This window comes from Australozyma saopauloensis, chromosome 1, assembly GCF_035610405.1.
Source record: "Australozyma saopauloensis chromosome 1, complete sequence".
Lineage (NCBI taxonomy): Eukaryota > Fungi > Ascomycota > Pichiomycetes > Serinales > Metschnikowiaceae > Australozyma > Australozyma saopauloensis.
Genome location: NC_086131.1, coordinates 1,605,229 through 1,617,112, shown reverse-complemented (window position 1 = coordinate 1,617,112; position 11,884 = coordinate 1,605,229). Strand labels below are relative to the sequence as shown.

The window sequence follows — 11,884 nt, the reverse complement described above, 5'->3', positions numbered from 1 at the left end:
ACCACGAAAACACAGATTTTGCTGTTTGCCATTTGAAACAGAAAAGAACCGCCTTTGTATTTTCAAGGCAGTGTACAAATCACCTGAAAACATATTCACGCCCCGGTGTGTGATTGATACCACTCACCTGAAACCTGAAACCTGAAACATTTAAGGTTATCCGCCTGCAAGCTGAAACAAGATAAGGGTCGGGTGCTACAAGTCATCGCTGCAAATTTGGCAAAATGACTGAAATAGTTGAATATAACAAATATCTCCCTTCGTACCGTTCGCTCTTGAGTCCCAATGCTCGGTATGACTATAAGACGCATCTGCTTGTTCCATTGACTCAACTGGAGATCAATAGCATTGTGGCGCGGTTCCAGAAAATCCAGCAAGCTAGCAAAAAGAAGACGTCTTTCAAAATGAAATATCGCAGTCTTCTTACAGACGTTCTGCTTAAGGCGCTGCGCATCTACCTGCTGACGAAACGGCCTCAGCTGCCCCAGACCTTGGCTGCAACACGCACTTTGTGGAACAGATGCGTCTCTTTTACGCAGTTTCCGGTCGAAATACAGGCTCTTATCCTTGGCTATGTAGACGATCGCCTGGCGTATCTCAATTGCATGTGCACAAGCCGTGGCATGTATCAGACGGTGAAGCCCTACTTGTATCGCAATGTGCTGTTTACATCCACTTACCGGTTTGCTCAATTCATCTCCTGCCTTCGTCTTAATTCATCACTTGGACTCTATGTGGTGAATGTAGACTTGTCTACTGTTAAGTCTGGCTACACTGAGCTCGCCGAAGAGGATCCGGAGAGAGAAGACGCAGATGAGGCTGAGGATAGCATTTCTGATCTCTTATGTAAGACCCTTGCGGGTTGGCGTGACTGGAAGTATAAGAATAATCCACTTTATGCATTGCATCCTGCTCCAGCTGTACCTCTCACAAAAGTGCATTCTGCTGTATCGCTCCATTCGCAGAGCGAACTGAAACGTTTGAAATTGAGCAAATACTTTAAGCGGAAGCGCTCTCATTCTGAAGTCTCTCTTGCCGCTGCTGCTGCTGCTGCAAATGCTTCTGGTGGCACAGCTGCCGCATTTAACCATCACATGTTGCCAGCCAGTCTAGCAGGAGGAAATTCACTCTCGCACCCCAAGATAAACAAGTTTCTCTTGAATTATGCGCAGTCAAAGGATGTTCCTACAGGATATGTCATCCATTTGATTAATATGTGCCCCAACATGGAATCTTTAAATCTCGCCAACTTGACTTTCTCGACTGATTACCGAATTAAGCCGGCTGTTCTTAGGCAATATCAACGATACGATCTCATGAACAATTATCCGAAGGATATGAGACACACCATTGACGAGATTGGGCCTGTGCAAGCCCAAAACATCTCATCGCCGTTCTGGGCGCCTACTATTCCCAAAAGCTCCGATTTGGCTTCTTCTGCGTCGTCTGTCTTTTCACTTAGTACCTTGACTAAGCCGATGTTGAAGTATAACAGTCTCTTGCCGCCATTGGGTCCGCCAGTGGCAGAACTTACCTATTTGTCTAAGGGAGATAAAATGGTATTTCTTAGTGACTTAAACTTACGTGCGATTAATGCTCATCATCTTGAAAGTATTCTGTCTGATGAGATCTTTGCACGACTTGGTAGATGCAGCTATGCCTTGCGCGATCTTAATATGTCTTCAATGATTTGGGTGAACTTGAAGTTTGTTCGCAAATTCTTGCTCGACATTCTCGCTGATAGTTTGCTGACAAGCATCGTGGATGGAAAGGAGCGTATTCTCTACAACGGGAACTCATTTGAGATCTCAGGAGACGAAGAACCTCATCCCACAATGTATCATAACCCAAATGAATTATCTAAGCTTCGCAAACTTGATCTCAGCAATTCGGGAATGTACAAGAGCTTGGGATGGGCTCGCAAGATTGACTTGTGCACCTACGAAGGCCAAAAGGCATTATACCGTATACTTAATGAAGAGGTCATCACCGACTTCGAGGAGTACGTTGTGCGACAGAGAATAAGAAGGGGCCGTCCTGGCGAAAACTACTTTGCTTGATACTACGAGAAGGAAATGTTCCAGCTATCAGGTCATCACCATTTCATGGATCAGCTGAAACTCCGAGGAGCCAGCGACCTCGAACGGCGATGGTTTTAGAAGTGGATTTACTCTAAGATCCACCCACACGCACCGTGCCTGGGCGCATAATTAATGCCGAAGGCGGCACGGCGGTATGGGAGAGACCTGTGAATAGTTGAAAAATTTGGCTGAGAAGGAGCGTATTTATACCTGGGGGAGTTGTGCTGGGCACGACCTTATAGAACCTGGGATATTCTCGATAGAGAATGGAATTTTTATTAGGATGAGAGTAATCGAAAACGATTTTCTGTTTGAATTTTGTAAAGTTTGAATTTTGTGAGGGTAACGTTGCTTTTCAATTTCCATCTCTTAGGGCATTCGCTCAGAACAGAGACCAACAAGTGAGATATAAGACGAATAGGATAAGGCTTGGAAAAAACAAAAAATTTCGACTCTCCTTCTTTGATAAGATCCTTAATGATAATTATGATCTTGCTGTTGTATTTGCTTCACATATAATACAGACACCTATTGTAAGATCGCTCAACAAGTGAGAGAAACGATTGAAATAAATTAATTGAAAAAAAAAAGTAAATGGCCACAACAATAAGACTTAATCAAAATAAACCACACGCTTCAAACACTACATAAAGAGTGGTCTTTTCCCCCACTTCCCCATTGTCTATCCTCCCCCTGTACTGCACCACACTCATTCCCATATTTCCATACCTCTTCCTTGAGTCGTCGCCATCCATGTCAGGCTTGTCTTCCCAACTTTCGGCATTCAAGAATCGCATTCGGAACGGCCCCTCGGTAGCCGTGCGCAGAGCTGTTACGCCTCGGCCTGTCGCTGCTCAAGAAGAGGACGAATCACATTTCCGCAAGGAAGAACCCTTGGACGGTCTGGGTGTCGCTAATGGTGGAAGTGGTGTCCCCGGAACACCATCCTCGGGTGTGAAACGTCAAAAGTTCGATAATGGGCTGTTTTCAGGCGCTCATCTCTCCACAAGGCTACATATGGCAGTTGAGTATGTCAAGCAACAGGATAAGCCTGTGACGGTAGCCAATGTGGAAGGATATCTCTCATTTGATATCTCGAATACCCTTCTCTCGCTTCTCAAAGAGATCGATAGAATTAAGTACGATGAGGCTACGAACACGTTGGAATACATGTCGCTTCACAATATCCGGTCGGCAGAGGATTTGCTCAATTTCTTGCGGCTGCAGCCCACATTCAAAGGCACATCTGTCAAGGAGCTTCGCGACGGCTGGTCCGGATGTTTTGAAGCGATTGAGGCTTTGGAGGAGGAGAGTAAGATCATCGTGTTGAGGGCAAAGAAAGACAATCTGCCAAGGTCAGTTTGGGCTAATTTCGGCGGTGAATTGGGCCACGTGGATGACGAGTTTGTGGAGCTGTGGAAGCATATTCGTATTCCGGACAAGGATAGTTTGTACCAGGCTTTGGTGAGCAATTCGTTGAAACCTACTGGTGCCGACCCTCATGACTTAAAGAAAAAGCCACAGCAACAGGAGCGGAAGCAAAAGAAAGCACGTAGAGGAAAGATTACTAACACGCATATGAAGGGTATTTTGAAAGACTACTCGCAATTGGTGTGAGGCAATTACAATGATATGAAGGTTCGACTCAATCTGGCTTCATTTGTGAATCAAACGCAATCTCATCGTTTTTGCACCATTGAGGAGAAGCAAACTATTCTATTGTGAGTGTTGATAACATGAATAATTCTCGCCACCTTTATGACTCTTTTCGATAGAAGAGAGTCTCCGTTCGGGGAGTATCATTGCCTTATGGTTATAACTTAACAGGAGTTTTGAATGGATCATTTTTATTTCATTTTTGACGATTGCATTTGATGAAAATATAGAAAACTACATATTTGGCGTACCCGCATACAGATGAGAAGGATAAAATTCATCCTTTACTGTGTTGGTGTACCAGACATAATAAAATCATAAAAGACTAAATGTCGAAAAGATTGAATTAGGGGAATAAATCTTTGAAAAATGAGTATACAACTATTTTCGTAAGTTCTGGTTTCAATTCTCAGTCTGTTCTCACAATAAATACCATTCCTACCTATAACCCCATCATCCAACTACTTCATCAAATCTATCTACAATGTCTGGTATGTACCCAACCAAAGATTCTAATGAGCTGAGTTGGGATTCTTGTGAAAGCGCCATGTTGAAAGGCCGTATCTCCTTTTTCCTGCGTTTCCAAAACCCATCTTGACAAGACTTATTTCCAATAGAAACATACATGCTTTCCATTTAATCAAATCACCAATAGAATTCGAAATCACTCCGATTTTGAGGTTCTTGCTATTGAAAAATGAAAACAGTTTCACAAGGTTTCCTCTTCTCTATCTCCAAAGCTCCTTTCGTGGAATCTCATCACTAACCTCTAGTTGACTTCAACACCGTCGCCACCGAGTTCTGCAACTTCTACTATCAGCAGTTCGACTCCGACAGAACTCAATTGGGTAACTTGTACCGTGAGCAATCCATGTTGACCTTCGAGACCTCGCAGCTTCAAGGCGCCAAGGCCATCGTTGAGAAGTTGGTAGACTTGCCCTTCCAAAAGGTTGCCCACCGTATCTCCACTTTGGACGCACAGCCAGCTTCCCCTAATGGTGACATTTTGGCTATGGTTACTGGAGAGTTGTTGATTGACGAGGAGCAAAACGCTCAACGTTACTCCCAGGTGTTCCACTTGATCCCAGACGGAAACTCGTACTATGTGTTCAACGATATTTTCAGATTGAACTACTCGTAATCGTATGCAGAAATATTGAATACATGCTAGATATAAATAATGGTGTTCGTGCTCAGTTTTGAGTACATGCTACAAATCATGATAGATGTAAGTTTTGATGAGATAGTAAGCGGTAATGGCGAAACAAATAGGTGAAAAATATCGAATGAATGTAATTCGATTTATTCTAGGTCAAATACACACTGAACATTCTTCTCAATGGCACATTTGTTAGGGTAGAAGCACACCTGTGCCTTGTAAAATAATAAACTCAAGCACCCCCATCATCGATTCCAAAAACAAAGAAACAACAAAGTTGTCTTCAAATACAGTGTAGTTGTCCTTCTGGAGGTATGGAGTGGTTGACAGAAATGATCCATGTCTTTTCAGAATAACCTCAACTCTGGAAAATCCACCACGATCTGATCTTAAATAAAATCAATGGCAAAGCGATTTCATCGAAGCCTAAAGGAACTATTAAGAATTTCACAAGCCACATCAAGCATGGTCTTTGGGGTGTGCTTCATGACACCTAATGTTTAATAACCAACAACTCGTCACATAACGATTAATTCCCAATCTCAACCAATTCATTGTCAAAACGCTACCAATCGATATTTCGATTGTTCAAACTGTCCTCTCATGTATCTCCTGTCCCTTCCTTACTGTGCACTACCTTTCTACACCAGATAAGACTCAAACAACTTACTAACTCTTCTGTACAATTGGTAATGGAGGATATAATTCCGCAAATTCCAGAAAGGCCTAAGTCAAAGGTGGTTTCAGAAGATGTCTCAGCTGCCATTGAGCCTCTGACCACCTCGGAATCGGTGACACCAGTAATTCCGCCCAGACCACAGAAAGCAAGTAAATCTGAGCCATTGGAGCCACCAATGGATGTCAAAGAAAGCTCTCCAATTAAGAATGATCTTCTTGAAAGCCTGAATCCGTTAAGTGCAGAATCCAACGATGAAGAAGCCACAACTCCGCATATACCACCCAGACCTCAGAAATCTACCTCTGTCCCCGACCATGTGGAGCTTGAAATTAATCCTGTTATACCTCCAAGACCCGTGAGACCTTCTGCAGCTCAAGATAACAAAATTGATCCGGTTGTGCCTGCCAGACCTATATTATCAAAAGCCAGTGATCTGACCGAGGAGCAGAAGACACCAGCCGCCCTCGAGAGTTCTGTCTCTTTAAGTCGCGATGTAGTTGAAACTGAGCAGAATCTGGTTGGTGAACAGGCTTCCAAACAAGAGACAGCTAGTATTCCAGTATCGAGTTCAGAGAAATCAACTGCTTCGATGTTTGAGAAGGATGAAAATTGCGCCGATAAGAACTCGAGCACAGTAAAAAAGCTGGATGTTGTTGGTGTAGCCAACGACTCCGTCACGCAACCAATAATTGCTCCCGAAGATTCCAAAGGAAGCGGCGCTGCTGTAATTACATCGGAGAACGCAGATATAGATGATACGATCCCTACTAAAGAACCACTTACAGTACAGCAACTGACTTCTTTAGCAGACAGTTCCGTGCCTGGAGATACTGTTGTACCTGAGGATTCTTCTGTACCAAGGAAATCTTCTGTGCCTAAGGATGCGTCTGTACTTGAGGACGCTTCTGTACTTGAGGACGCTTCTGTACTTGAGGACGCTTCTGTACTTGAGGACGCTTCTGTACCTGAGGATGCTTCTGTACCTGAGGATGCTTTTGTACCTGAGGATGCTTCTGTACCTGAGGATGCTTCTGCACTTAAGGACGCTTCTGTTTCTGCAGACGCTACAAAAGCAAAGGAATCGAACTTTCGCGAAGAGGTGTCTTCCACAGAAGACGCTTTTGTCACGCAAAAGGCCCTCAATGATGAATCAGACCTCTCTACCAATCCTGTTGAGGACAAGGACACTTCCAAGGCAACTATATCCGAACCAACTATCCCCGACACGACAGCTACCCTCAACTCTGAGTCCTCTGAGCTGGCTGAGAAATCAAATGAAATTTCCGAAACTCCAATTATTCCAGAGCGTCCAACGAACACTCGTAAGTCATCTTCTCCAAGTACTCTAGACAAAAGTACGCAACCAATCGTTCCCCCTCGACCAGTGAAACCATCTGTTTCCGGGAACGATACCAAATTCGTTCCACCCAAACCGAAGAAATTGTCATCAAAAATCGCTGCTTTCCAGCAAATGTTCAATCAACCAGAGCCTCAAATCGAGCATAAAAGACCTCCTCCTCCTGCAAAAAAGTGGAGCGGTGACAGGTCAGGCATTGCCAACAACTTGCAAAACATTATGGGAAGGGGCATCCCTTTGCCTGGAATGGTAGCACCCGGTCAACTCAAGTCTGCACTGAGCTCTCCAACTAAGGAAGAACCAGAGGAAAATGTTGATGAACCTGAATCGTTGGCACCTGTTGCACGCAGAGCTAAAGGTCCAAGAGGCAAAAAGCTTCCCAAGTCTGTGCAAGAATCAAGCATCGTTGTTGAGCCAAGATTTCAATTGGTAACTGCAGACTTGTGGGAACTCAAATTATCAAAATCTGTCAAAACATCGGATCTGGCGCAAGTTGATGATGATGGTGGTGATAGCGTTACTGTTGAGGATATTCAAGAGTGTGATCAATTACCCCCGGCCGCAACTGAGGAATCAGATGTCGTAGCGCCTGTGTCCTCAGTCATAGCTCATGATGCTGAGATAGAAGAGCAGAGTGCGGAATTGTCCGCGAAGACATCTGTCAACCTTCCTAGCGACACTGCTTCGACAGGTGACTCGACGGAATTCTTTGAAGCATCTCCTTCCACAGATGGTATCGAGAAAGTCAGCGCCCCTGCTTTATCAGAGGCGCTTGAAAGAAGCGAAGAATCTTCGAATAATCTCACAATAGCAGAAGAATCCGGTTCCATGAAGCATGGTGAACTTAAAGTAGAACAAAGCCCTGTTGAGGTTGAGCCCCTTTCGGTGGAGGGTTCGGAAAAGGCTGCAGATTCAGCCATCGTCGACGAGATTATCAATACAGTTGATCAGTTACCAGAGCCGATGCCAATTGTCGAACATTCCCTGTAAAGTTCCCTTGAAAATGAAAAATAAATATGTAATAAACGAAACAATCTATCTAGCACCGTATCGTGGGACGTACTTCGGGGATTGAGGCTTAACAGGGGAAACATCTTTTCTCTTCTGAACAGACAGGTCCGTCTCTGCGTCTTTTTCTTTGCCTGCACTGGTAGCGGCATCATCTTTATTCTTCAGAGAAATGATACTCTTCGCTTTGTCCAGGTTTTCAACCAATTCCCTTCTACTGATACTTTGTGGTTCAGCTGGCGAATCCTCTTCTTTGGCTGGTTTTAGCAATAAGGCCTGACGTAGCTGATCGACCTGCTTTGTAATTTCTTTTTCATCCACGTCCTCATCCTCCAACTTGTCTCTTAGTTCCATGCACTGTACTTCTATCCACCGCTTGTCGAGATGCTCTTTGACTTCTGAGCCAGCAGAACGGCGTGCCTCATGCATGCGGGTCTTAACCTCTCTTCTTTCTTTCTCTGCGTCTTCACGCATACGTTTCTGGCGAAGGCCCTCCCGGCTTTTCGAAGCCACATTCTTTTGAATGTATCCAGAAGTTCCTGTGCCTCGTGGTGTCTGAAGTCCCACTCCGTTGTACGACATTTGTAAAGGTCAAAGTAAATTCAAAATAGGGTTGAAGGCAATACTGTGAGACTGTTTATTGCAATGTAGTTTTGTTTGAAACTGTCGCAGATGATACTTGGACCTTGGCTAATACTGTGAGCAGAATTTCGTCTTGTTCTTTAATAGCTTTGGGATAAGTGTTCTTCGAGTAAATTATTCACTCAATGTAGCCCGTGAATGATGATTGAAGGTTTTGCAAGATCTAGAAAGATAGTGATTTTCTCTGGTTCTGAGGGTTTATAGTGTTTAGCTTGGCAGAAGCTGGCTAGTTGCGAGGTTGTGTTATCTATATAATTACCGAATTGAAGTGACGAGATGAGATGGATCATTGAATACGGGGGAGCTTTCGGTCGAAACTGAGAGATGGAAAATTTGTGTTATCTTGTTTGTTCTGATTCTCTTTTTAATTTGAATATTTTTTTGTCACAGGTATCTTACATTGCTCACAATTTTTTATTTTACAATTTTGACCTCTTTATCCTATTGCGTGCACTTTTTGTGGGGTACTACAAAACACAATCAATAATATAGAATTCAGGAGTTGCAACAACTCTAACTTCCGGCGCATTCTTCTCCCGAAACACTGGCTAAAAATACGTCCGATAAACATCTACAATCTGTCTTAATCAAGCACGATACTACTACTCTAATCCAAAGCATCAAACATCCTTAGACCATATGCTGAAGTGGCTTCGAAAAGTACGGGCGCTCCCGTCAGAATCTTCATCTGATGATCATCTCAAGATTGAGTATGTTGAGGTCAACTTGAACAACTCAAGAAAGCTAATTGGGCTGCTTTCTAAAGTCGCCGTAGAAGCAAAGACCGTCTCAACACAACAACAAGAATTGGTTGCTAGTCTTCTACCCATACGTAGTATGCGCAACGAACTAGCGTGGCTAGACTCGGTTGGCCAGGAAAATTAGGATCGAAGCTAATAAAATGTATTTGAAAGGAATATATCTCTTGTAAGAAGAACAAAATAAGGTCTATGAATTGGTTGATATGATTAAAGAGACTCGTCATCACTGAAAACAAAGTCCTCCAAGTCAATATCAGAGGGTTTCTTGTACCCATCTTTGGTAGCATCGCCGCCAAGACTCTCAGGAGTCGAGGGTTTAAGCTTGATGATGAGGTATGCGTTGATGACAATAATAGCCGTGCCCAAGAAGCTAAGGAGGCCTGGAATATGGTTCCAGATAACAAAGTCCCAGAACAAGGCAAACACCATATTGGAGTAGATGAGAAGCGCTGAACGACCTGCTTTTTCCCTCTGAAGTCCCGCGGCAAGACAAAATTGCATAAAAAATCCAGAGAGGCCAATGAGCATGAATAGGAACCACTGTTTGAAGGTCTTTGGTGCCTGGAAAGAGAGCCCAGGAATCAAGATGGTGCTCAAAAAACAAATAATACACGTCAGAAGAGCAAAGTAGCTCACAGAAATCAACGGGTGTGCTGCTTTTCCAATTTTACGGAGCACCACGTACACACTGGAAGCGCCACAGACTCCTACAAGGGCAACTGCTGTTGCAAGAACTCGAAGCTCACTGGATGCTGACTCTGCAGCGTCATCACCGGTCTCCAGCTTGGAAGCCGAGCCGAAAATAAAGTCTGGTTTCGCAATTAGAAGAATTCCTCCAAAAGAGAGCACAGCGCAAACAGCCTCGAGCACCGAGTAGCGTTCGCCCAACGCAATCCAGGCAAAGAACGGCGTCACCAAGGGAATGAGGAAAGTAATGGCGACCGCATCGGACAAACTCAAGTACTGCAATGAGAAGTAGAGCCCAAAAACTCCCAAGAATCCTAGCACTCCTCGAGCCACCAAGATTGGGCGCAACGGTTTTGGTCCGAACGGAGCATCCTCAACACTTCTAGTGATGACCATATAGAGCACACAGCACACATATGTGATGAACATACGGGCGAATAGAATCTGGATAGGTGTGATGGGTTCATCCCAGTCCTTATCAGTTTCTAGGAGCTTGCATGTCAAAATCATCACAGAGTTAAGACATTGTGAGGTAAGTAGAAGTGAAATGCCCAAGTTTGGCTCGACCACTTTGGCATAGAAATCCGTGGCGGCTGCTTTAGCGGAACGGAAGACACCAAGGCTCATCACAGTAGATAAGGTGCGGAATCAATTTAGAAGTTTTGAGAGTGAATCCGAAGGGTTGAGCAGTATCAGATATATGCGGGAATATGTTTCAAAGGATATAAAGCCGGAACGGACGAAAATGATTATTTGCTTCGCAAGTTTATAGCAATGCCTCGCATCATTTCTGCGAAAGGTGTAGTATGCGATACCCAACGGCGTGACCTGCAGATACTCGGTTTTAAGATGGCAGATACGAGATAGAGTCATGATCTGGGGAGATTAGTAAAGATCGGGTACTGTGAGTATTTGTGTGAGTGTTGGAATTCAAGCGGGTACATTAAGTGGTGCTTTTTGTACATTGAAGCTCATTTTTTTTCGGGGTAACAGGAAGTTTGAGCCTAAGTTGGATGATACTGATGATACAGGGATGAATAATTACGTGATTAGAGAAAGGGAAATCTTTATCAGAAAGCACTGATTTTTTATCGTCATTCCAACACAGAATCATCATTTTTGGCATCCTATTGAGACAATGACGGAGTGCAAGTATTCAGTGATGTAAGGCAAGATGAAGCGTATCTATGGAATCAGAAAAAAAGGAGTGATAGACTTGAAAACCACAAGCAACAGAATTTGATAATTCAAACTGTAGATTTTTTTGATGCGCTTGATGGAGTATAGGCGGCTTCGGAATTTTGAAGATATCTCCGAAGGACGCTATCGGCCATTTTGCGCCCAGATATTATTCATGTTATATTAAATATCTCTGTGGCAGATAATGAAAGCCATTTTTCATGCTTAGAATAGCATTCGATTTAAATGTTTAGTTGCAGATCTCCGAAATCATCAGAAACACGAATTCATGATTGAGAGAAAAATTAGTCAATACATGGATCAATCGTCTCATGAAAAAACACGCTTTTTTTTTTTTGACAAAACTAATCAAAAATTTTCGATGTCACATCGATGACATTCCTTCGCTTACAAATAGCAAGGGTACATCCACTCCCAAGTCACATCTGGCCCTAGTTCTCGCTTATAATAATTACACCGCAACTATAAATATCCATATATTCAGTGCAATTTCTTCCAGAACATATATCCCCAACACTCAATTGCTATACGAACTTAAATTCAGCTAGTGATAGAAAGCGCTTCGATTGTTCAATTGAAGATTCTATAAGCGTACATTTACTCCAACAATATAATTACGAGTAAAGACAGAACTCGTATTCATTCGATACGTCT

General features: G+C 43.4%; 6 protein-coding genes across 6 annotated transcripts; 4 read left to right on the top strand and 2 right to left on the bottom strand.

Moving 5' to 3' along the window:
• Positions 1 to 224: 224 nt before the first annotated feature.
• PUMCH_000726 (uncharacterized protein) lies at positions 225 to 2,060 on the top strand (the record flags this gene model as incomplete). The annotated part of the gene is made up of 1 exon (XM_063019801.1): positions 225 to 2,060. The coding sequence occupies one exon, from the start codon at positions 225 to 227 to the stop codon at positions 2,058 to 2,060; it is 1,836 nt and encodes a 611-aa protein (XP_062875871.1).
• Positions 2,061 to 2,834: 774 nt separating this feature from the next.
• Positions 2,835 to 3,698, top strand: PUMCH_000725 (uncharacterized protein; the record flags this gene model as incomplete). Its single annotated transcript, XM_063019800.1, has 1 exon — positions 2,835 to 3,698. The coding sequence occupies one exon, from the start codon at positions 2,835 to 2,837 to the stop codon at positions 3,696 to 3,698; it is 864 nt and encodes a 287-aa protein (XP_062875870.1).
• Positions 3,699 to 4,608: 910 nt separating this feature from the next.
• On the top strand, positions 4,609 to 4,878 carry PUMCH_000724 (uncharacterized protein; the record flags this gene model as incomplete). The annotated part of the gene is made up of 1 exon (XM_063019799.1): positions 4,609 to 4,878. One exon carries the CDS (start codon positions 4,609 to 4,611, stop codon positions 4,876 to 4,878), a length of 270 nt encoding a protein of 89 aa, XP_062875869.1.
• A 710-nt stretch (positions 4,879 to 5,588) lies between these two features.
• PUMCH_000723 (uncharacterized protein) lies at positions 5,589 to 7,922 on the top strand (the record flags this gene model as incomplete). Its single annotated transcript, XM_063019798.1, has 1 exon — positions 5,589 to 7,922. One exon carries the CDS (start codon positions 5,589 to 5,591, stop codon positions 7,920 to 7,922), a length of 2,334 nt encoding a protein of 777 aa, XP_062875868.1.
• Positions 7,923 to 7,967: 45 nt separating this feature from the next.
• Positions 7,968 to 8,522, bottom strand: PUMCH_000722 (uncharacterized protein; the record flags this gene model as incomplete). Its single annotated transcript, XM_063019797.1, has 1 exon — positions 7,968 to 8,522. The coding sequence occupies one exon, from the start codon at positions 8,520 to 8,522 to the stop codon at positions 7,968 to 7,970; it is 555 nt and encodes a 184-aa protein (XP_062875867.1).
• Positions 8,523 to 9,550: 1,028 nt separating this feature from the next.
• On the bottom strand, positions 9,551 to 10,657 carry PUMCH_000721 (uncharacterized protein; the record flags this gene model as incomplete). The annotated part of the gene is made up of 1 exon (XM_063019796.1): positions 9,551 to 10,657. One exon carries the CDS (start codon positions 10,655 to 10,657, stop codon positions 9,551 to 9,553), a length of 1,107 nt encoding a protein of 368 aa, XP_062875866.1.
• Between the last annotated feature and the right edge of the window lie 1,227 nt (positions 10,658 to 11,884).